Source organism: Syngnathus typhle, linkage group LG14 (assembly GCF_033458585.1).
Source record: "Syngnathus typhle isolate RoL2023-S1 ecotype Sweden linkage group LG14, RoL_Styp_1.0, whole genome shotgun sequence".
NCBI lineage: Eukaryota > Metazoa > Chordata > Actinopteri > Syngnathiformes > Syngnathidae > Syngnathus > Syngnathus typhle.
Genome location: NC_083751.1, coordinates 11,806,375 through 11,829,393, shown reverse-complemented (window position 1 = coordinate 11,829,393; position 23,019 = coordinate 11,806,375). Strand labels below are relative to the sequence as shown.

Here is a 23,019-nt window from a genome sequence, read left to right as displayed (position 1 = left end):
CAGCCACTTCATCTAGCTCATCCCGGGGGATCCCGAGGCGTTCCCAGGCCAGCTGAGAGACATAGTCTCTCCAGCGCGTCCTGGGTCGTCCCCGGGGTGGGACATGCCCGGAACACCTCTCCAGGGAGGCGTCCAGGAGGCATCCTGATGAGATGCCCGAGCCACCTCATCTGGCTCATCTCAACGCGGAGGAGTAGCGACTCTACTCCGAGTCTCTCCCGGATGACCGAACTTCTCACCCTATCTCTAAGGGAGAGCCCGGACATCCTGCGGAGAAAACTCATTTCGGCCGCTTGTATCCGGGATCTCGTTCTTTCGGTCACGACCCATAGCTCGTGACCATAGGTGAGGGTAGGAACGTAAATCGACCGGTAAATTGAGAGCTTTGCCTTTTGGCTCAGCTCTCTCTTTACCACGACAGAGCTGTACAGAGTCCGCATTACTGCCGACGCTGCACCGATCCGCCTGTCGATCTTGCGCTCCATACTCCCCTCACTCGTGAACAAGACCACAAGATACTTAAACTCCTCCACTTGGGGCAGGATCTCATCCCCGATCTGGAGAGGGCATTCCACCCTTTTCCGATCGAGGACCATGGACTCAGATTTGGAGGTGATGACCCTCATCCCAACCGCTTCACACTCGGCTGCGAACCGCTCCAGTGAGAGCTGGAGATCACAGCCTGAACAAGCCAACAGCACCACGTTGTCTGCAAAAAGCAGAGATGCGATGCTGAGGTCCCCAAACCGGACACCCTCAACGCCTCGGCTGCGCCTAGAAATTCTGTCCATAAAAATTATAAACAGAATCGGTGACAAAGGGCAGCCTTGGCGCAGTCCAACCCTCACTGGGAAAGAATCCGACTTACTGCCGGAAATGCGGACCAAACTCTGGCATCGGTGATACAGGGACCGAACCGCCCTTATCAGTTGGCTCGGTACCCCGTACTCCCGAAGCACCCCCCACAGGACCTCCCGAGGGACACGGTCGAACGCCTTCTCCAAGTCCACAAAACACATGTGGACTGGTTGGGCGAACTCCCATGCACCCTCAAGGATCCTGCTGAGGGTGAAGAGTTGGTCCACTGTTCCACGGCCAGGACGAAAGCCACACCGTTCCTCCTGAATCCGAGGTTCGACCTCCCGACGGACCCTCCTCTCCAGCACCCCTGAATGGACCTTACCAGGGAGGCTGAGGAGTGTAATTCCCCTGTAATTGGAACACACCCTCCGGTCCCCCTTCTTAAAGAGGGGAACCACCACCCCAGTCTGCCAATCCAGAGGCACTGTCCCCGATGTCCACGCGATGCTGTAGAGACGTGACAGCCATGACAGCCCCACAACATCCAGAGCCCTTAAGAAATCCGGGCGGATCTCATCCACCCCCGGGGCCTTGCCACCGAGGAGTTCTTTAACTACCTCAGTGACTTCAACCCCAGAGATTGGAGAGTCCGCCTCAGAGTCCCCAGGCCCTGCCACAACAATGGAAGGCGTGTCGGTGGAATTGAGGAGGTCTTCGAAGTATTCTCCCCACCGACACACGACGTCCCGAGTCGAGGTCAGCAGCACGCCATCTCCACTGTAAACAGTGTTGACGTTGCACTGCCTCCCCCTCCTGAGACGCCGGATGGTGGATCAGAATTTCCTCGAAGCCGTCCGGAAGTCATTCTCCATGGCCTCGCCAAACTCCTCCCACGCCCGGGTTTTTGCCTCAGCAACCGCCGAAGCCGCGTTCCGCTTGGCCATACGGTACCTGTCAGCTGCCTCGGGAGTCCCGCAGGCCAAAACAGCCCGATAGGACTCCTTCTTCAGCTTGACGGCATCCCTTACCGCCGGTGTCCACCAGCGGGTTCGGGGATTGCCGCCACGACAGGCACCAATGACCTTACGGCCACAGCTCCGGTCGGCCGCCTCAACAATGGAGGCACGGAACAAGGTCCACTCGGACTCAATGTCCCCCGCCTCCCCCGGGACCTGGTAAAAGTTCTGCCGGAGGTGGGAGTTGAAGCTCTTCCTGACAGGGGATTCCGCCAGACGTTCCCAGCAGACCCTCACAGAACGTTTGAGTCTGCCAGGTCGGACTGGCATCTTCCCCCACCATCGGAGCCAACCCACCACCAGGTGGTGATCAGTTGACAGCTCCGCCCCTCTCTTCGCCCGAGTGTCCAAAACATGCGGCCGCAAATCCGATGACACGACTACAAAGTCGATCATCGAACTGCGGCCTAGGGTGTCCTGGTGCCAAGTGCACACATGGACACCCTTATGTTTGAACATGGTGTTCATTATAGAAAATCCGTGTCGAGCACAGAAGTCCAATAACAGAACAGCGCTCGGGTTCAGATCCGGGGGGCCGTTCCTCCCAATGACGCCCTTCCAGGTCTCACTGTCATTGCCCACGTGAGCATTGAAGTCACCCAGTAGAACGATGGAGTCCCCAGAAGGAGCGCTCTCCAGCACCTCCTCCAGGGACCCCAAAAAGGGTGGGTACTCTGAACTGCCGTTTGGTGCATAGACACAAACAACAGTCAGGACCCGTCCCCCCACCCGAAAGCGGAGGGAGGCTACCCTCTCGTTCACCGGGGTGAACCCCAATGTGCAGGCGCCCAGCCGGGGTGCAATAAGTATACCCACACCTGCTCGACGCCTCTCCCCGTGGGCAACTCCAGAGTGGAAGAGAGTCCAGCCCCTCTCGAGACGGCTACCGGAACCCAAACTGTGCGTGGAGGCAAGTCCGACTATATCTAGTCGGAACTTTTCTGCTTCGCACACCAGCTCGGGTTTCTTTCCAGCCAGAGAGGTGACATTCCATGTCCCAAGAGCCAGCTTCTGCAGCCGGGGATCGGACCGCCAAGGTCCCTGCCTTTGGCCGCCGCCCAGCTTGCAATGCACGGGTGGTGAGCCCATGGGAAGGGGAACCCACGTTTCCTTTTCGGGCTGAGCCCGGCCGGGCCCCATGGGCGAAGGCCCGGCCACCAGACGCTCGCCTTCGAGCCCCGCCTCCAGGCCTGGCTCCAGAGGGGGGCCCCGGTGACCCGCGTCCGGGCGAGGGAAAACCTGATTCAATAATTGTTTTCATCATAAGGGGTAATGTGAGCCGTGCTTTGTCTGGCCCCTCACCTAGGACCCGTTTGCCATGGGTGACCCTACCAGGGGCATGAAGCCCCAGACAACATGGCTCCTAGGATCATAGGGGCACGCAAACCCCTCCACCACGATAAGGTGACGACTCACGGAGGGGACTACCGTTTTTTTCCGTGTATAGTGCGCCCCCATGTATAATACGCACCCTAAAAATGGCATGCTGATGCTGGAAAAAAGCCTGTACCCATGTATAATACGCACCCAATTTTTATGATTTTTTTTAAATTTTTTTTTTTTTTTTTTTAAGTCCCAATGATCGTCACACACGCAGGGAGGCAATGGGTCCCATTTTTATAGTCTTTGGTATGGTCTTAACTAGGCTGGATGTAATTTTTTTTGTTGGCGTTGATTTCCCCGACTGCCCGTAAACGCACCACCGCGCTCCGTGCGCGCACGGGACAGCAAACGAGCAGGTGATCGAGCAAGCGTCTGATACGAGAGCATTGCGGTCGCATGGAGCGTGTTTGAAGTGAACAGCAGAGAAGAAAGGAACAAGGCAAAGTGTTGTGAAAGAAAATATTACCTGTAATACGGATTTAGGTAGAGAACTGAACTCTCGCTCTTTATATAGCTGACGTGTCTTGCGCATCCGTTCTGCGCATCGCTCTGCAATGCTCTCGTATCAGACGCTTGCTCGATCACCTGCTCGTTTGCTGTCCCGTGCGCGCACGGAGCGCGGTGGTGCGTTTACGGGCAGTCGGAGAAATCAACGCCAACAAAAAAGATTACATCCAGCCTAGTTAAGACCATACCAAAGACTATAAAAATGGGACCCATTGCCTCCCTGCGTGTGTGACGATCATTGGGACTTAAAAAAAAAAAAAAAAAAAAAAAATTTTTTTTAAAAATTGGGTGCGTATTATACATGGGTACAGGCTTTTTTCCAGCATCAGCATGCCATTTTTAGGGTGCGTATTATACATGGGGGCGCACTATACACGGAAAAAAACGGTATTTAGTATAGCGCAGGAGTGTCCAAACTTTTTGCAAGGAGGGACAGATTTAGTAACGTGAAGGGGCCAACATTTTTTTTCAAGCTTCTTGTGCGGGCCATATTCAATTATGTTTTCAGAATTTGCTGCGGGCCAATAAAAACTGGACCGCGGGTCGCAGTTGGCCCGGGGGCCGTAGTTTGGACACCCCTACGTTATGTTGATGTTGTTTATGCGCTGGATAGATTTTCTTGTGCGCTGAGAATGTGCGGGCAGTGCGCGATTGCGCACCGGCGCAGCTTGGAGGGAACATTGCTTGACGAGTTGCAAACGGAAGATGTGGAGGATGTGTACATCTTCATCGCCATCGGCTTCCTCGCTCTGAGCCTCATGGGGCTGCACCTGTACGACAAGCTGGACCAGCGGGCAAAAATCAGATGAAATGCTCTGTCGTGAGATGGCTGGTCTCAACGCGACAATGGTCAGGATACAGCACGCCAGTGTGAGAGACAACTAGCCGTGTGATCGATTAGTGCAAGCGCCGCCTATTGCTGGGGACGATACCCGGGGTGCCTTCGGAATAGTGACTCAGACTCTCTTGAAATTATTTAAACGTTACTGCAAGTCATTGTAAATTGTTATTGCTGTATTCCAATCATTTCTATATACAGATAATTTTCCAACTCCAGATTATTAGTACCGTTTTTTTCCGTGTATAATGCGAGAAATTTAACTAATTGATTGTCCTAAAATCTGGGGTGCGCATTATACATGGGTACTTTTTTTTTTTAATTTTTATTTTTTTTTATTCTTTTTTAATTTTTATTTTTTCTTTTTTATAATTTTTTTTTAAGAAAATCATGGTACAACAAAACCAACAACAGGACTGACCGACAAAGACGTGGAACAAAAAGACAGGGTGACATTACCAAAGACAGGAACAGAAACCAAACAGACATCATGACAGTAACACATGCAATGATCAGAAGGTGAGCGAGGGGCAGACAGGACTAAAATACAAAACACGTTATATTGATTGAGGTGACACAGGAAGGGAGGGGCGACGCGAACAGAAACTATGGCAACCTAGACAGATAGCAAAACTGGGGACGAGACATGACAAATCTCCCTCGAAATAAAACTTGAAATCACCTTTCTTCTTGTTTGTTGTCAATCGCGCATCGAATTCAGCCATCCTGCCCAACACACTTAGTCAGTAAAATTCATAATTGACGACACATCGTTTGATGCGATGGTGCAATCCTTGATGGTGTGTTGTTTTTATTGTTTGTTCTTTAATCTCCATCGCGGACCGGACGTCATACGGAGGCAGTATGACTGCGCATGCGCACTATGGATCCGATGCACAGAACGGATGCGCAAGACACGTCAGCTATATAAAGAGCGAGAGTTGCTTTCTTCCTATTAGTTTCAATTCACAGTTTAATTAGCAGTTTCAATCAGCAAATAACAAAATGCGTATTACAGGTAATATTTTATTTCACAACACTTTGCATTGTTCCTTACGTCTCTGCTGTTCACTTCAAACACGCTCCATTAGGGGTGTAAATCGCGGGTTTTGTCACGATACGATATAATATCGATACAAAGAACTACGATACGATATTTGCCGATATCCTAAAGCCTGCTGCGATTCATTCACGATATATCGCGATATAGTGCTCTACGATCGATTTTGTTTTTAATAAAAAATATAGAACAATAACCTGATTTATAACAATTCATACGCAAAATCAACAAGGTACTGCAAACTCTTTATGTAGGAAATTACAAGAGTATTGTAGTATACAAAGTGCTTATTTTAACACTGAACTTTGATGTCGTGTTTTTTCTTTAAATGTGCGGCGAGATTTGTGCTCCCTGAATATTTGATCACTGCATGGCAGGATTTACAAACTGTACGTGTCTTGTCCGTTGAGCCATCTTGTCTTTGGAATCCAAAGTGCTTCCAAAAGAATGACTTGAAGCCTAAAGGGGAGCAAATTTCCTCGTCTTTTTGGACACTAGCCATAGCACCAGCCCAGGAGCCGCGTACTAGTTGTCGACTCCCCTTTCACGTGCGTGCTCTGCTCACAACACGCGCAGTGCGCTCCCGGAAAGAGTAAGCAAGCAACAATGAACTGGGTTTCAAAATAAAGTCGCGTCTAATGTCCGAGGTCAAACACGGCGATATAAATCGATGTTTACCTTTAGCATCGATGCCAATAAATCGTAGAGCATTATATCGATTAATCGATGTGTATCGATGTATCGTTACACCCCTACGCTCCATACGACCGCAATGCTCTCGTATCAGACGCTTGCTCGATCACCTGCTCGTTTGCTGTCACAATGTACCCTACACAAATCCGAAACATTTGTTGCGGCTCCGAGTCACGACACAGTTTTGGTTTCCAAGGGTGGTTTTATTCCTCTTCAACGTCTCTCCCATACAGAGCCGCCTTTTTCACGTCCGCACGCCTTTTTCCCATGTCCGCACTGATCGCGGTGGTGCGTTTACGGGCAGTCGGAGAAATCAACGCCAACAAAAAAATTTACATCCAGCCTAGTTAAGACTATACCAAAGACTATAAAAATGGGACCCATTGCCTCCCTGCGTGTGTGACGATCATTGGGACTTAAAAAAAAATAATAATAAAATAAAAAATTTGGTGCGTATTATACATGGGGGCGCATTATACACGGAAAAAAACGGTAATCTATAATGTACATTGTGTGTCAGACATTGAAACCCTGGTTGAAGTCAGAACGGGGCTAGATAATAGGGGTGTAAATCGCGGGTTTTGTCACGATACGATATATCGATACAAAAAATCGCGACACGATATTTGCCGATATCTTAAAGCCTGCTGTGATTCATTCACGATACATCACGATATAGTGCTCTACGATCGATATAGAACAATATCCTGATTTATAACAATTCATACGCAAAATCAACAAGGTACTGCAAACTCTTTATTTAGGAAATTACAAAGTGCTTCCAAACGAATGACTTGAAGCCCAAAGGGGAGCGAATTTCCTCGTCTTTTTGGACACTAGCCATAGCACCAGCCCAGGAGCCGCGTAGTTGTCGGCTCCCCTTTCACGTGGCTGCTCTGCTCACAACGCAACACGCTGCGCACTGCTCCCGGAAAGAGGAAGCAAGCAACAATGAATTGAATTTCAAAATAAAGTTGCGTCTAATGTCCGAGGTCAAAAACGGTCGATATAGATCGATGTTTACGTTTAGCATCGATGCCAACAAATCGTAGAGCATTAGGGGTGTAACGATTCATCGATACACATCAATTAATCGATATAATGCTCGACGATTTATTGGCATCGATGCTAAAGGTAAACATCGATTTATATCGCCGTGTTTGACCTCGGACATTAGACACGACTTTATTTTGAAATCCAGTTCATTGTTGCTTGCTTCCTCTTTCCGGGAGCAGTGCGCGGCGTTGTGTTGTGAGCAGAGCAGGCACGTGAAAGGGGAGTCGACAACTAGTACGCGGCTCCTGGGCTGGTGCTATGGCTAGTGTCCAAAAAGACGAGGAAATTTGCTCCCCTTTAGGCTTCAAGTCATTTGTTTGGAAGCACTTTGGATTCCAAAGAAAAGATGGCTCAACGGACAAGACACGTGCAGTTTGTAAATCCTGCCATGCGGTGATCAAATATTCAGGGAGCACAAATCTCGCCGCATATTTAAAGAAATAACACGACATCAAAGTTCAGTGTTAAAATAAGCACTTTGTATACTAAAATACTCTTGTAATTTCCTAAATAAAGAGTTTGCAGTACCTTGTTGATTTTGCGTATGAATTGTTATAAATCAGGATATTGTTCTATATTTTTTATAAAAAAAAAAATATATCGATCGTAGAGCACTATATCGTGATATATCGTGAATGAATCGCAGCAGATATCGGCAAATATCGTATCGTAGTTCTTTGTATCGATATATCGTATCGTGACAAAACCCGCGATTTACACCCCTAGTATCGATGAATCGTTACACCCCTACTAGATAAGCCAATTGCTTCCAGCCACTTTCCTTTTCCACAAGTCATGTCAAATGTGAAATGGACCTGTAATAAATGTGTTGTATACTTGCCCGAATAAACAATTTAAAGAAAAAATATTGCAATAAAAATGCTGGTGTGATCTGTGACACACAAACACATGCATCTTGTTTCCTGTCAGCCTGGAATGCAATGACATCAACTAAATGTGTACTACTCAAACAACGATATTGACCTCAAACGACCTTTTATTATTGTTGGGGACTGGTCACATGGATTGGCACGTGGGCGTACACACACACACGGTCCAATCAGCTAGCAGCATTGTGTCAGGGGGCAGGGCCATGATGAATAGCCAAGGCACTTTCCGACAATTTGCTCCAAGCGGGCAAGGCTGGGCCGAACGGAGGGAGTGGAGCGATCCGGCCAGGTTCATCACAGTCAGGCCCCATCCACGAAAAGTCACGCCGTGACCCCGGGTGAGATCAGAGATCACCGCCACAGACTGTGATTGGTCCCAAAGTCCAGAGAGGGGGAGCCTCTACATGGCAGCCATGTCAATTTCTGCATAGAGTTGCCGAACGCCCACCTGCGCACACCACAAAGGTTACAGCAGGGGGTACCGCAGCAGAACAAGCTAAAGCAACGTGCCCAAGCCCAACCTCAATGTCAGTGAGTGCAGAAGCCACTTGACTTCTGACCTGATTTAAAACAAAAAAAAAACATACAAAAAAGTGCCTTCGACACGCACACAAATTGTTCAACTATTCCTAGGGATGGCCGATTCTGGCCTTATCTCAGGGTATCAAGTAATGATGAAGGATGCTGATATCGGCAACCGATACTTAAGACATACACAAATGTGACATTGCCTTGCCCCTAATAGTTGAATTAGGTTTAGACCGTGGAGTCCCACACACACATATGGGCCCGGCAGAATCAAACGAAGTCAGAGAACCAAAAAAAAAGAACACGACGAGCCAAGTTCAACACTTGTGGTGAGAGCAATTTGAGCCAACCTGGGGACGCACGCGCATACGGCAACATGGCAAGGCGAACGACCTGCGTAAAGATGTTGTGCGTCTGGCTGAGTATCCAGCGGGCGTCGGCGTCGGGGGCCACGGCCACTCTGAGAGTTCCCACGTAGACGTCGCTGCACAAGGTCCAGAAGTGTGGCTGCTGCACGTTGTACACGCCCTCGAGCCGCTGCACCTGAATGCAGCAGCGGCGCACGTTTGATGCGTGCCTAAGACCGGTAGGCGGCACCACCACCTACCCGCTGATAGCACTCGGGGAGGACGTGCTCCAGGGATGGAGGCGTTCTCTGCATCAGGATGCCGATGGACTCTCGCAGCAACGGGACCACACTGACAGACAAAGACTCTGTCAGGTGCTTCCGCAAAGTGGCGATTGCGCACAAGCCCCGTGTCACCTGATTCCAATGAGGATCGCGATGAGCATGGAGCAGATGGGGTCAGCTATCATCAAGTTGTAATTCTGCATCAGAAGAGCTGAAACGATCACGCCCACGCTGCCCAGAGTGTCGGCCATGATGTGCAGCAGCACACCTGATGCGCGCGCGTGCACACAAGTGACATCAGTAAAATAAGTGGAGTTGGGTTTGCAGTAGGAGAACCTCACCTTGGAGGATCTGTTTACTGGAACCCGGTCGACGCTCGTCTGTCGACACAAAGCATGCATCAGTTTTCGTATGATGTCATCATTTCATTGCACGTCATGCGACATCATCATGCGACATGAATGCTTTTCAGTGTCACAAATTGTCAGTTTAGTTTTGTATTAAAAAAGAAAAGACTATTTCCATAGCCACCATTTTAAATTATATAATTCGTTTATATCACAACACGCATCATCATTATCAAGTAACCTACTGTCAGGATCATGATGACTATGCCCGTGGTGACCGGCGTGGTCTTCGTAGGCATGACCGCCGTGCCCGTCGTGGCGACCATGGCGGCCACGCTCATGGGCCGCGCTGCCGTTAAACAACGAATGGCTGTGTCCGTGACCTGTGGGGGGATGGAGACAAAGGACGAGGTGGCGGGCTTGGACCAGTTGTCACGTCAACACCATTCAAGCGCACAACTCACGGAGTGTCCTACGCCAAAGTGCGACTCTTCCAAGTTTTGCAAAAAGTGGTTGTGGTGGCGTGCACGTTACCTTGCTCTCCGTGCGAGTGTGCATGTCCTCCGTGTTGGAAAACAAAGATTCCCACCAGGTTGACAAGCAGGCCAGCCACTGAGACAGGAAGAAGACGCTCGTGATGAACGTCCGGCGGCTCCAGAGCTCTCTGTCACACGCGTAATCGAGTTACGCACATGACACTTCCACGCTTTGTTCATGTGAGTGTGTGTACGGTACCTCAACGCCTTCAGAGAAGATGAAGAAAGCAGTGAAGATGAGGAAGAGTCCGTTGACAAAGCCGCCTATGACCTCGGCTCTGACATAGCTGACACACATGGTTAAGTTAGACGTTTGGGTGTGGGCGGGTCCTGGAGGGCTCGCCTCCCGCTCCATGATGTCGTCCGGCCACAGCTCACCCGTAAGAGAAGCTGTCGTTGGAACGCCACCTGGAGATGACAGAGGCCGCCAGGCCCGCCAGCAGCGCCGTGCAGTCGAAGAACATGTGGAACGAGTCCGAGATCAGACCTAGACTGAAGGCATGCACAAGAGCATTCTCATAGTCTTTTTTTTTCACACTTTGCAACTCGGTTCTTCCCGTTCAAAGGGGTGTTTGGAGTGCACTTTTCCTAGTTGGAAGTCGGAAGTCCCACTTCCTCCGAATGCAGCGTGCCTCCTGTTGCGTCACTTCCTGTTCTCGAGCACCGGCACGCACAGACGTGCGTACATACGTGGCACATCCACGGCGCACGCAACAGGCAAGCGACGGGGGCGAATGTGAAGGTTGGCGAGCCTTGCAGACGTTGCACCCGTTGCTTTCTGCTATACTGTCCTTGCACGTTTTTGGTTTGTGCTTTTCGGCTTACCTGTTGCTCCAGATGCCGTAACTCAGCTCCACAAAGGCGAAGGAAAGGTTCAAGCACAAGAAGAAAAACAAATTTCTCGACGTTTTGTCGGACAAAATAGACCTGGGAACGCATAAAAGCACTTAAATGTATCCCGCTCCCACACCAACAAAAGAAAACAAAACGAGCACGTTAACTTGCTGCTTTCTTTTGCGCTCGTGTTGCGTGGTGGCCGCGTTAGCATCGTCGCTTACCTGATCCATCCTGAAAGCTTGAGCAGCAAATTGAACTTGGCAGGTTTGTACTCGTCGTCCTTGATGGATAAAGGCAACATGCTTGTCACACAGACACATAGACGCAGACGGCAAGCGCGCACGCGTACAAACAAATGCACGGGTGGACACGTTAAGCTAGTGCAACGTTTCCGCTCGCGTGGATTTCCCAACAAATGCCTAGAAAGGGCACTTCCGGTGGGCTGCTGCACTTGATGTGAACGGCAGATGGCGGTGAGGACGGCTTTGGGACTGACAGGGAGTCGCCCGCAGAGCGCGTGACCCGCGAGCGCGTCCGTGTAGGAGACGCTTGCCTCTGAACGGCCGTGCGACTTTGTGCCCCTGTAATTCGTGAAGCCCCAGTCAAGACCGTCCAGCCCTAGCCAGGAAGAGAAAAAGAAAATTTGGAATAATGCCTGCAAGCACGACTGCGTTGTTGTCCTCCGGTGTTTGTGTAAACTCGCGCGCGTGTGGCTGACAGCCTATTGCATCGTTTATTATCTTAGAAAAGACTGACGGACGGGCGCGATCGATGTTGAGAAGTGATGCATTTGCGTGCGTGCGGCTTCAAGTGATGAAGCAGAAGCAACCATGAAACTGGGCGCTGTCCCGCCACTTCGCTCGACTTCGGCCACCTCCGTACTGCTGACTCATCAAATCTCCTCGGTCGGCGTGGAATGAAATGGGATGGAAGCCAAAAGTCATCTTGCTCAACGCCTCAATACAGCTTCAAACCCAAACGAGGACGACGTGCTCACGTCTTCCAAGATCAAAAGATTATCTTATTCAGCCAAATTTAAGTTTGATGTTTGCTCTTGCAAGTGGGCAAGCAGGATGTATCAGGAGGGACATTGAAACGCTGACATGCAGCACAATCATTGTTTGTGGCCTGCAAGAGGGTCACAGGTCGCAGGTGGAAAAACACCGCAGACCCAACATTTACAACTTTTGCAGAGGTCTCTGCATGAATCCCAAGCAGCTCCCCAACGAGGCTTTCTGTCGCCTGGGAAACACCAAGGCCCACCTCGCGCACAGGCTGGGAACCGGAACGCAAACTTGGCCCGCTCGGGCGACCAATGTGCGCAGACCCCATTCAGGGGCTCTTTGGCCGGTTGCCAGCAAACGCAGCCTTACACGACAAGTTGGGCGAAGAGCCGGTTGCCTTGACTGCCTCACCGGCCGTTTCTTTATTCCAAGTTGATGAGCTCCAATGCAAGCATTGTCGAGTGAGCAACGGTTCTGCAACCTCATTTGACAAGTCACCAGTGGCAAACATGGTCAATGGCGAGGGGCCACTTCAGGTGGGTGGGGTCGGGGGTCTTCGCAGGCTGCGGCGTTCAAGCGCTGAAAGGGTGCTGTTCAGGCGCAGGGGTGGAGGACGTCAGCCGGTAGGACCCTTTCTTTTTGGACCTTCTGAAGTGGTCCAGGACCAGTGCGGCGGCAACGGGCACCAGGATGGCGGCGAGAGCGGGCAGAGTCCTAGCACCGGGCTCTGCAACACAAAGACCCAAGTAGAAGTTGGGCCGACAGAAAACGCCACCGTGAAAGCTTAGGGCAGCTAAAGCAGCACCTGTCACAGTGAGGCGGAACACTCTGACTTGGTGGCCCAAGGGGTTACTGGCGTTGACCCGGTAGAGGCCCGAATCGCGCACCGTCACATTGAGCAATCGGAAGACGCCGTCGGCAGAGCGGCGCTGCGTCCCGTCGGCTGGTCTCTCGAGGACAACGTCCGGCGGGGGGAAGCCTGCGCTTTGGCAGGACACTGTAACGTTCTGGCCCGCCGACACTACCGCAGATGGCGCGACCACCACCGTCGTGTTCCTGGGAGGAGCTTTGGCAAATATGTGCACAGGACCTTGTTAGTGTGACAAGATTCGTATTGCATCCCTAAAGCCGGCCAAAATGGTCACCGCCTTGAGTCTTTTGCAACGTGTGCTTTCTCTGACGACTCTTTTGCATCACGATGAAAGAAATGCAAATCAACAGCAACGAAGCGAAAAGGACTGGTCAGCTTGCAACCAAGAACCATTCAACTCATATGCCATATTTCACAAGAGAAGACAAATGTCTACTGTCTACTGTCAAAGATGGCATCAAATGAGCTGGTCGCGGTTGCACGGCTGAATTGTTGGCATGGGCGCCTCGAGTGTTGTTTGCGTGTCGTCACCTGATTGTGTGGCACTAGCGTGTATGCTTGCGGTTCTTACCCGCCACCGTGACATTTTGTGTGACGCGTTGCGTTCCCAAGGAGTTGCTGGCATCGCATCGGTACTGGCCAGCGTCATTGGGCCGCACGGACAGGCTAAAAGTTAGCCAGGGGTTGGAGTCAGACCTCCAAAGCTCCACCCCCTCCCTACTCAGCACCAGGACGGGGGGCGGTGCTCCATGGGAGCGACAGGTAAAGGTGACACGCTGGCCCTCCATAAGCTCCCGACCCGGACTCACCAACATGGAGGTGTTGCTGGGCGAAGCTGCAGGCAGCCCAAAAGCGCAGTCACGCCTGCTGACCCATGACCTCTTGCGAGCTGTGCACGAGCACGCACACGGTAGCATCTCACCGTTGATGCGCACGCGGACAGCCTTGCTGTCTTTTCCCTCGTGGTTGCGGGCCTCGCAGCGAAACTCTCCCGCCTGCGCAGCCAGCACAAGCGTCTCACTGTGACCTTTGACCTCCAACGGCCCACCATCCTCGGGCCTGAAGGTCCACATGAGGACGGGCGCTGGGTTGCCGGACGTCGAACAGCTCAGGATCAGGACGGACCCTGACAACACCGTGCCAGGGTCCGACAGCACCGTCACTACCGGAGCGACTGTAGGGAAGCGCGCTGCCATCATCATCGTAATCATCGCTGCCATAGCAACGCCAATTGACAGGGCAACATGGCATCACACACGTGCTTACATGTCACGTGGAGGCGGGTGACAGTCTGCCGGGTGCGTTCCGGGGGGGGCAGGTCGTGCAGGTCAAGGGTGGCTCTGCAGGTGACGTTCTCGCCAGACTCCGCCCTCTGAGGCGTGAAGGTGTAAGCCGATTGGACGGAGGTGGCCCCGGCCTCTCCCGGCACGCTGCGCACGACCTGACCTCCCCTCAGCCAATCTAGAGTCAGGCTCTCGGCAGGGTAAAGGTCACGCAGTTGACACGTCAGCGTGGACTCCTCCCCAGCGCGGATGGGGTCATGACCTCGGATCTCTGGGTCTGACGGGAAGGCTGAAAGACAAAAGCGTTGACATGACTGATGTTGGCTAATCAATCAATCCTTCTAGCTCCATCCGTGTCAGGCTAGATGGATGTCACGCGTGTGCTTGAGCTGACCGTAAAGTCTGATGTGTGTTTTGGCCTGTTTGTGCTGCTCCCCGCAGGTGACTTTACACAGCAGGGGACCTTCGTGCTCCATATCCACGGGTTCAAAGGTGAGCAGTGACAGGTTGTCCCGCGTCCGGACACGGGCATTGAGTGGTCGGTCGTCGAGCGGCGTCCACGAAATGACGGGCGTGACAGGGCAGTCGTCGACGGAGCATGCCAGCTGTTGCCGCTCGCCCAGTTTGAAGAGCGGCCCGCTGGGAGAAAGATCCACTCGCAGAGACACCCCGCAGCGGTGCCACGCCAGCACACCTGCACCGCAGCCGCCCACCACCACAGCAGCACATACGGTCGACAATGAGTCTTGTCTTTGGGAGCGTCAACCATTTTTGATGCCCTTGGTGGGCAGCAAGCAATGGTAACGGCCCTACTTCAAGTGCAATGACGTTTTTGCGAACTTTGGAGTATACCGCCCCTTCGCCCTAAAGGAGAGTTTCTCCAATCGGATTCCGTCCCTGCAGCTGGAGGGGTTGCTGCCGTTGACCCGGTAGAGGCCCGAATTGCGCACCGTCACATTGAGCAATCGGAAGACATCGTCGGCCGCTCTCTCGAGGACAACGTCCAGCGGGGGAAAGCCTGCGCTTGCTTACTCACAGAGCAGGCCTTGGCGCAAGCCAGCTCAGGGACTTGAAGCAGACACGGACAGTCGGGACTGCACCAAAGCAACTGCCTCTAATGGCCCTAACTCTCACGTCAAGTAGGTGGCCGCAATATGTCATCCTGCAGCCCGCAAATGGCCCCCGGGCTGTGGATTTGATTGCAGGTCTAAGCAATGAAATCTAAAAATGCTGTGATTCGGGAGTCTTTTCGACCAATGTTTTCAGTCTATGCATCGTCATCCAACAAAATCAGGTGTGTTCGATTGTGAATCATGCGCTCATTCCTGACTGTTTCAACGCTACGCTTGATATGAATACACACAGGAGGAAGCAAAAGGTAAGCTCTAGTCCAGGGGTCTCAAACTCCAGTCCTCAGGGGCCGAATTCCTACAAGTTTCCCTCGTTAAACACACCTGATTCAATTATCAGGCTCCTGCAGAACGTGAGGACGAACTGATCATTTGAATCAGGTGTGTTTAACGAGGGAAACTTGGAAAACGTGTAGGAATGCGGGCCCCGACAACTGGAGTTTGAGACCCTTGTTCTAGTCGGAACCCTGAACCTCAGCAGCAAAGATAGAAAGGGTCACCTGAGAGCAACAGGCAGACGAGACGAAGCCTGGCGGTCATCACGGACGGACGTACGGACGCAGTTTGGCGGCGCAGACCTCCGAGCTCTGTGCCAGTCTTCGTGCATGTGAGCGGCTTGGTCTTGAGAGCTGCGGAGCCCAAGCGGAGGAAGACAAAGAGCGAGCTCCCCCTGCTGCCCGGCACAGGAAATGCGCACTTCCGCTCATCACTCGTCTTGACGCAAGACACAATACAGACTCATCAGCGGGCTGCAGGTGACACAACTTGCGATTGGCTTTGGTACGACGACAACATATTGTGTCACAGAATGTGACCGCTTAGAGCAGAAAAGACATCAATAAAAATAATTTATTTCCTTCTGCTTGAAGGACTTACAAGAAAATAGATGTCTTTCCCAAATAATCAAACATCAATGGGGAGCTCCCCTTCATAATAAAAGCAAATGCTGCTCTCATCACAACAGTGCTTGCTCTTTTTTTGGGAAATCGCTTCCGTGCTTCCATTTACCAGTGAACAAACTTCAAAGTCGAGACTATCAAATTTAGAGCAAGACTGGGACTTGGTTCCCACGAGTCTTACTTTAAAATTCCTTCCTATAACAAAACCAACGGAAGAGGTGGAGGACTGGAGTGATGGTGTGATTGGTCACAGGTCCACAGATGACCAATCACCTTCATCAAAGTCAGGAGAAAGTGACATTAAAAAAACAACAACATTCAAATCCAACATTAAAACCAGACCCTGGACTGGGGCCATCGGCTAGTGCTGCGCTTACACCCTTCCGGTCTGAGTCACTCATCTTCTCACAAAAGGTGAGGTCATAGGTCGCACCTCATCAGGCCTTTCCGAGGTAACGTCATTGAAAAAATGAGGACGCTGAAGGTGGTAACCGTGACAACAGAACGGCTGTTCCCCCAGCTGATAGCGACGTCTTGATTGAAACTTTCCTTCTTTGCTTCCAGAGACACACCTTGGAATCTGGAATGCGTGCGCTGCATTCAGGGGACATGGGACCTTCTAGAAGTCGATGCAGTCAGACTAAAGCGACTGGAAAAAAGGAAAAAAAAAAAAAACTCAAGAGTTGCTCACGAGCTTGTTGCCAACATTCACGTGACACGAGCCGCCGGTTCCTCATGATGACGATGTGATCACACTTCACTACTTTTTGTGGGCAGGTCACACGATAGCATTTGGGGCATGGGGACCAACACACCACACATCCAAACGCATCCACGGCAAACACACAGAGATGCGCTCGGAAAGTAAGGAAACGAGCGTGTTCCTGGTAATGTCACAGCAAAGCAATCCGCACAGAGGGGCAGGGCCAGCGGACTTACAGGAAAGGAGCGGCTCAGATGGCGTCCTGGCATCAACGAGTTAGCGTACCCACGCGGGAGCAAAGACAAGGGCGTGCGCGCGGCGTGTATGTCGCCGAGCGAGCTGGCCATTCGGGAGCAGGTGCGCGCGCGCACACACACGTACACATCAAGACGACAACGGCCAATAAGCTGAGCGAGACAAAAGGAAGAAGGAGCAAGGGAAGCGTCTGACCTTAAGCCGCTCGTCGATGAAGAGGAGGTGCGAGCGATCCTCGCAGAGGACGCCGACGACTTGAAGGACTTCAGCAGGGAGGGGGCGGTGCCACCTTCAGCACCCACCCGCAGTCTGACAACGAGACAGCATTTGGAAATCCTTTGTGGCATTTTTCAGGCAGAATTTTGTCATGGTCAGTGTCTTTGTCGTCGTTGCCAAGCACAGGCGAGTATCGGAAGCAGATATGGGGGCCTGCAAAGGCTGATGATAGCGCTATAAGTCTTGTGGCCTTTAAATGATGGGGGAAGTCAAAAGGCAAACATGGCTGACTTCAGGCTGATGCGCTCAACTTGCTATAAGGGTTCTTGTCATGCTAATTATTGATGTTTTTTTTAAGACGTTTATTTGCTAACCACTTATTTGGGACAAAGGCTAAAAACAGGGCAAGTTTTTGGGATGATATGGCACTTTTTTGCAAACGGACCTTATTTTCAACTTTGGTTCTGTGATGCAGAGTGACTCTTGTGCCTTTTGTCGGAAGAAAGTAGTCAAAAGAGTCCTCCATTGCAATGATCCAACATTGCGTTCAGACTTATTTAAACGCCACTTGTATCAGCAAGTAAGCCTTTGGAACATCCGTCTCTGTTGTCACATTGTCGCTATGTTCGTCATGCGCCCGTCCTGTCTGGGCATTTGTTTGTGGCGTGCGCTGACCTGATAGGCCTTGTGGGCGTGTTGCCACGCTGCTCTACCCTGCAAGGCAAAGCGAACCATCTGGATGTCATTCAGAGCTCATGGAACTTTTGACTGACTGAGCGGAGTGGAGGGATGGAGCCACTCATACCTCAAAGCCGAAGAAGAGGCGGCGGCGGCGGGCCGGAAGAGGCGGCGACCTTTAAGAGCTCGCAGTTTGTCTCCCTGAGTCGGAGGCGACCGCTCACTGGCGTTCCCCTTCGGCGACACAACACAAAGGCGTGTATCTGTGCGCGCGTGTTGGCGTGCACCTTTGTGTACCTGGCGCAGACAGTCATCGCCGAGGGAAAGTTGCTCGACGTCGTTTAAGGCCAGGACCTTCACCCCGGATGCCAGGTCGCCGAGATGGTCCTCGTCTTCAGCGGCCTTGGTGATGCGATGGTGGTTTCCGAGCAACCAAAGCCACGCCTGGTTCCTGCCCACAAATACAAGTCTTGGTCACAAGGGAAGCGAACGGTACGCAACGGTGAGAATCGGCCCCGTCCCTTCTTCAGGCTCACTCTTCCAGGAAGTGCTGCTGAGGTCCAATGACGGAGCCGGGCCTGCAGATGCGGATCCAAGCGATGGCTTCGGCGGCGCTGAAGCGGTAGTGCTTCATCAGATAGCAGCCGATCAGCGTGCCCGTCCTGCCCAGGCCGGCTGCGGGCAGCGCCAGCGCATGAGAGTGGGAGGGCCAAGCGGGCCACGCATGTGCGCATGCAGTCACTCACCTTTGCAATGCACAGCCAGTGCACCGGGCGTGGCGTCGCACAACGCGAGGAAGCGCCGCGTGATGTCATGACCAGGCGTGCTCCCATCCAGGAAGAACAGGTCCCAGTGACGGAAGCCGCCATCGGTGAAGCGGGCCGCCTCATAGATCTTCTTGTTCAGACGCACCACCGCCACCACACCACGCGACCGGAAGTACGGGAAGTATGACTCAGGCGCGTGGAACTGGTAGCCTGCAGGTTCCGGGCCTAGTCCATCAACGGTGGCAATGCCGCACATCTCTTTTGGGGAGGTGGCCACAACACTCACCGTTCTCCATTTTGTTTTTGGCATGTGGTCCACTGAAGGCCAGAAGTTTTCCAGGAACAATCCAGTTCAGGTCTCCGTTCTCCACGCGCTGAGCATAGGTAGTCAACGAGGAGGAGGATCAGAGAGAGCAGCACGGGACGGGATGACTGCCTCCTACCTCGTAATGCTCGTATTCGTCCACATCGAAGGTCTCAAAGTCAAAGAACCCATGTTGGAGAGCCTGAAAGCACAGACAAAACAACGTCAATGCCACAGGCCAGCAGTTGCTTGGAAACGACACGTTGGCACAGGCGCTTGCGATTGACTCACCTTGCAGATGCCCAGCAAACAGTCCAGAATGCTCAAGTTGAAGGTGCATTTCCCAAACGACGCGTCCCTAGGCACATGGTATGTACAAAGAAAATGGTATGTACAAAACCACTCGGACGATTTCCATTCATTTCCCAAACAACACATCCCTACGCACACACGGCAGCAAGCACATTGAGAAGAAAAAAACGGGATGTGCAAAACCACTCAGACGATTTACATTCGTCACAAAGTCTGGTGAAGACTTCAGTGGGCAGGGCCTTTGGGGCCGACACAGTCCAACAGCTGCTTAACCCTTGACGCGCACGTGCGGCCTTTATCCCTAACGCGCACATGCAGACACACGCAGATGTAATTAAGACCCTAAGAAGGCTTTGTGTGGACCTGAAGGGCAGGTAGGCGGCGTTGGATCCCGACACCAGAGCTCTGTAAGCCTCTTCCGGAGTTTTCTTCAAGTAGATCACCTGAACCACACAGACACACAATCAAGGTCAAGATGGGAGCCAGCTTGTACACACGTGCATGCGTTTGTTCGTTGGGGTCTCACCGCATATGCGCCGATGAGCACGGCAGCGTTGGAGCGTTTTCTCTGGTCGAAGCTACTGTAGTGCACGATTCGCTTACGGCTCAGCGTGAAGGACTGCGCGCGCACACACACACAAACCTCAGCCGGCAAAACAAGCAGCGCTTTCAAAAACAGTCAGGCGACACCTCCCTCAAATCAGTTTTTTTTTGCCACCAGACAAAATTTAACATGACATCAATTAATCGATGAAACAACAGCAAACCCATCATCAACCAAAACGTCAAGTCTTTTGACTGTGGGCTCAGCATTTGGAGAGCTTGCCGAGTCAGCCTGACAAGCACTCAGCATCGCCCTCCCTCGTTTGTGAGCGCAACGTGCCGCTCGCTTTCCTCTCTCGTTTTTCTTGATTCGCGGTCTGAGTTGTCAAAAAGGCAGGAACTTGTCAAAGTGGCTATGACTTGTGGTCGCTTTGTTTTGCCCAAAAGCACCTCTGTGCCGCTGAACCAACCCAAAAAATGGTGGCGTAGCGCAGGTCACTCAAGAACAGAAACCGCTGCACACTTATGCTTCTTTTTGAGTGGAAGAGTTTGCGCCGCGCCTTGACAATCAAGATCACATATGAAGCAACATTGTTTTTTTCTCGGCCCAGCCAGCCTAAATAGCGTGTGACACAGAGAGACTGAAGGCGCGCAGGCGGCCGGTGGACATTCCAATGGAGGGCGGTGGCAGCGGCAACTCACCTTGAGCTTGTTGTTGAGCTTGCAGCAGTACCGGTACAACATGGCCAAGTTGAGAGGACCAAAGTCTGCATAAAAACTGTCCAGACAGAGTAAAGGAAGCAAATGAGAAGCCTGCTGGGAGGCCGCTGGCAGGCAGCCGGGAGGTTGCTACTCACTTTTCGTAGACAAACTCCTCATCTGTGCAGAAGTAGTGCGTGTTGGCCGTGCTTTTGGGTTTGCTTTGTAGTGTGGCGAAATACAGACGCTCTGGCACACAAGACGCAAGTGTTGGGATGAGTTGTCACTCTGCGAGGCATGCACACGGGATCAGGACTGCATGCTTTGACTCGCCCACCTGGATAGTTCCTCAAGCGCGCGATCAGGGAGTCAGCAATGACCGCCAAGGCAGTCCTTCCATATTTCCGACTCCCCGTTTGCCAGAAATTAAGATTGACAAAAGTGTAGTGCTCGCACGTGCGGTTACTATGGCAACGATCTGCTGGGAGGCCCGATCCACCTCATCTGTCGGCGGGACATCGATTGAGCTTCTCAATTCGTTTTTGGGGGGGTGAGACAATCCTCTGGAGGGAACACATTCGGGCTCGTCTTGTCAACGAGGGGAAGGGTGGGAACGCCAATCGACCGCTAAATCGAGGCCCCTCACGCAGCCTCGCTGGTATGATTGGCCTGTCTGCCTCGTCTCACTCGTCAACACATTTCCAACGTACTTGAGTGCCTCGACTTGGCTGCAAGGTCACATGCACGACTCAGAGAGGGCACCACCCTATTGGGACCAACAGCCGCAATGTCAGATTTGGTGGTGCCCAAAAGACCCACTTGGCTCTGACTTGCAACAAGAAGAAATGTGAATATTTTCGCATATTTCTTGAAATTTCTGGGCCCCCAAATTTTCAATACAAAGAAATATACACTTGGGATAAAATTGGGGGTGAGGTTGGTCCTGGAACTCAAAAGAATTTGACACCGCTGGCCTAAGTGATAGAGCAAATTGATCATCTACATTTCTTTGTCACAAAATTCTTGCAATTTCTACTTGTATTTTAATAAGTACGTGCATATTTTTCACCTTTGATCAACTCTGCGACTCCCGGTGGTTCGGCATCGGCGTCCGTCACGCCAAACAAGGCGGACAGAACCGGGCTGTGGGTGGTGTAGGTCATGTGGGTCCGTCAAAATGCTGGACGCTCAACTTGTCGACTTGCAGGCTAAATGCGAAGCTAGCCGCTCCGTCAACAAGTTGTAATCTCTGTCCTCAACTTCCCATCACGCACGCGCTTCTCTGGTAAACTTTCGGTCGCTTATCACGGCAATTTTCAATCTTTCGTCAGCCCGTCAAGTCATCAGCGCGCGTTAGCATGTTAGCACATTAGCTGGGTTTACCGTCGGCGGCGGTGGTCCAAAAGTGAGATTGAACAAGTCCTCACGAAGACTCGTTACCACGGCGACCGGCGCTTCCGTGCAGACTGCAACCTATCAGTTCCTGGGAACACAGCCGACTTCGCGCTTCTCAAGAAATCAGCAAGGAAATAAAATCGCCTAATTTTCACGGACTTAGTTATAGTTCGCCGTTGCTAAAATGGTTCTAAAGGTTCTGCGAATTTTGTTACATTTCCATCAAATTCAGAAGTTAGGTAAATGTCTCAGTCAGTCGTACATTAGAGATAGTAAGTTGTATCGTCGGAAAGACTTGCGCTGCGCATTAAAGCTATTTTACCTCTCCGCACGTCATCGTTGATAATTCCACGCATAGTTTTATATCAGCATAAAAAGTGCGTGGTTGTGCAACCGTTTTTTCGCCTTTCGGTGTTGGGTTATGATTTGACTCTTCACATAACCTTCGGATAGCTTGCGGCTGCTTTTTCTTCAACAAATTCGACAAATCTTCACAATTTGTCACACCGAGTATCAGCAAACATCAGCTTGTCGATCATGACGCCACAACACCGTGTACACACAGAGAGGTGCCAAGTCAGCTGCGTGCCATCACAGTATGTGCAGGTTTGTGTCACAGCACTGACGTCACACTCACCTGCAACCAGAGAGATCCACACGCAGTTCGTGCTTGGTCTCGCAGGCTGGACGAACTGCCGACCATCCCGCTGCATTGCGCTGCAGGTCGGAGGACTGAGTGGGCAACTTGGGGGGTGGGGCGTGGGTGGGTGGGGGGGGGTTCTGGTCATGTGTTCCGACTCTCGGATTTCTTCCACAAGTGTGAGTTTACATCGAGCT

General features: G+C 51.7%; 3 protein-coding genes across 16 annotated transcripts; all 3 read right to left on the bottom strand.

The window, feature by feature from the left end:
- Window positions 1–8,333: 8,333 nt before the first annotated feature.
- Window positions 8,334–11,574, bottom strand: slc30a7 (solute carrier family 30 member 7). 2 transcript variants are annotated; one of them, XM_061297718.1, is made up of 11 exons: window positions 11,345–11,574; window positions 11,112–11,213; window positions 10,665–10,778; window positions 10,486–10,573; window positions 10,285–10,414; window positions 9,996–10,133; window positions 9,745–9,783; window positions 9,536–9,671; window positions 9,380–9,470; window positions 9,166–9,315; window positions 8,334–8,692 (listed from the first exon to the last, which is right to left on the bottom strand). In XM_061297718.1, the coding sequence occupies exons 1-11, from the start codon at window positions 11,422–11,424 to the stop codon at window positions 8,645–8,647; spliced, it is 1,116 nt and encodes a 371-aa protein (XP_061153702.1). In that variant the 5' UTR covers window positions 11,425–11,574; the 3' UTR covers window positions 8,334–8,644. The 2 variants fall into 2 exon arrangements, with proteins under 2 accessions (XP_061153702.1, XP_061153703.1); XM_061297719.1 differs by lacking the exon at window positions 11,345–11,574 and having other exon boundaries at window positions 10,665–11,038.
- Window positions 11,575–12,525: 951 nt separating this feature from the next.
- On the bottom strand, window positions 12,526–16,109 carry vcam1b (vascular cell adhesion molecule 1b). 4 transcript variants are annotated; one of them, XM_061296442.1, is made up of 7 exons: window positions 15,912–16,109; window positions 14,676–14,975; window positions 14,265–14,570; window positions 13,921–14,187; window positions 13,570–13,833; window positions 12,933–13,193; window positions 12,526–12,854 (listed from the first exon to the last, which is right to left on the bottom strand). In XM_061296442.1, the coding sequence occupies exons 1-7, from the start codon at window positions 15,949–15,951 to the stop codon at window positions 12,700–12,702; spliced, it is 1,593 nt and encodes a 530-aa protein (XP_061152426.1). In that variant the 5' UTR covers window positions 15,952–16,109; the 3' UTR covers window positions 12,526–12,699. The 4 variants fall into 4 exon arrangements, with proteins under 4 accessions (XP_061152426.1, XP_061152424.1, XP_061152425.1 ...); XM_061296440.1 differs by having other exon boundaries at window positions 13,570–14,187; XM_061296441.1 differs by having other exon boundaries at window positions 13,570–14,172.
- A 137-nt stretch (window positions 16,110–16,246) lies between these two features.
- Window positions 16,247–22,970, bottom strand: cdc14ab (cell division cycle 14Ab). Of its 10 annotated transcripts, none has more exons than XM_061296447.1 (15): window positions 22,820–22,970; window positions 20,946–21,036; window positions 20,791–20,866; window positions 20,072–20,164; window positions 19,909–19,988; window positions 19,525–19,591; window positions 19,373–19,435; window positions 19,216–19,303; window positions 18,909–19,154; window positions 18,699–18,837; window positions 18,460–18,613; window positions 18,290–18,396; window positions 18,160–18,198; window positions 17,464–17,577; window positions 16,247–16,959 (listed from the first exon to the last, which is right to left on the bottom strand). In XM_061296447.1, the coding sequence occupies exons 1-15, from the start codon at window positions 22,968–22,970 to the stop codon at window positions 16,911–16,913; spliced, it is 1,557 nt and encodes a 518-aa protein (XP_061152431.1). In that variant the 3' UTR covers window positions 16,247–16,910. The 10 variants fall into 10 exon arrangements, with proteins under 10 accessions (XP_061152431.1, XP_061152434.1, XP_061152428.1 ...); XM_061296450.1 differs by lacking the exon at window positions 22,820–22,970 and adding exons at window positions 21,125–21,291; window positions 21,857–22,738 and having other exon boundaries at window positions 18,290–18,613; XM_061296444.1 differs by having other exon boundaries at window positions 18,290–18,613.
- Between the last annotated feature and the right edge of the window lie 49 nt (window positions 22,971–23,019).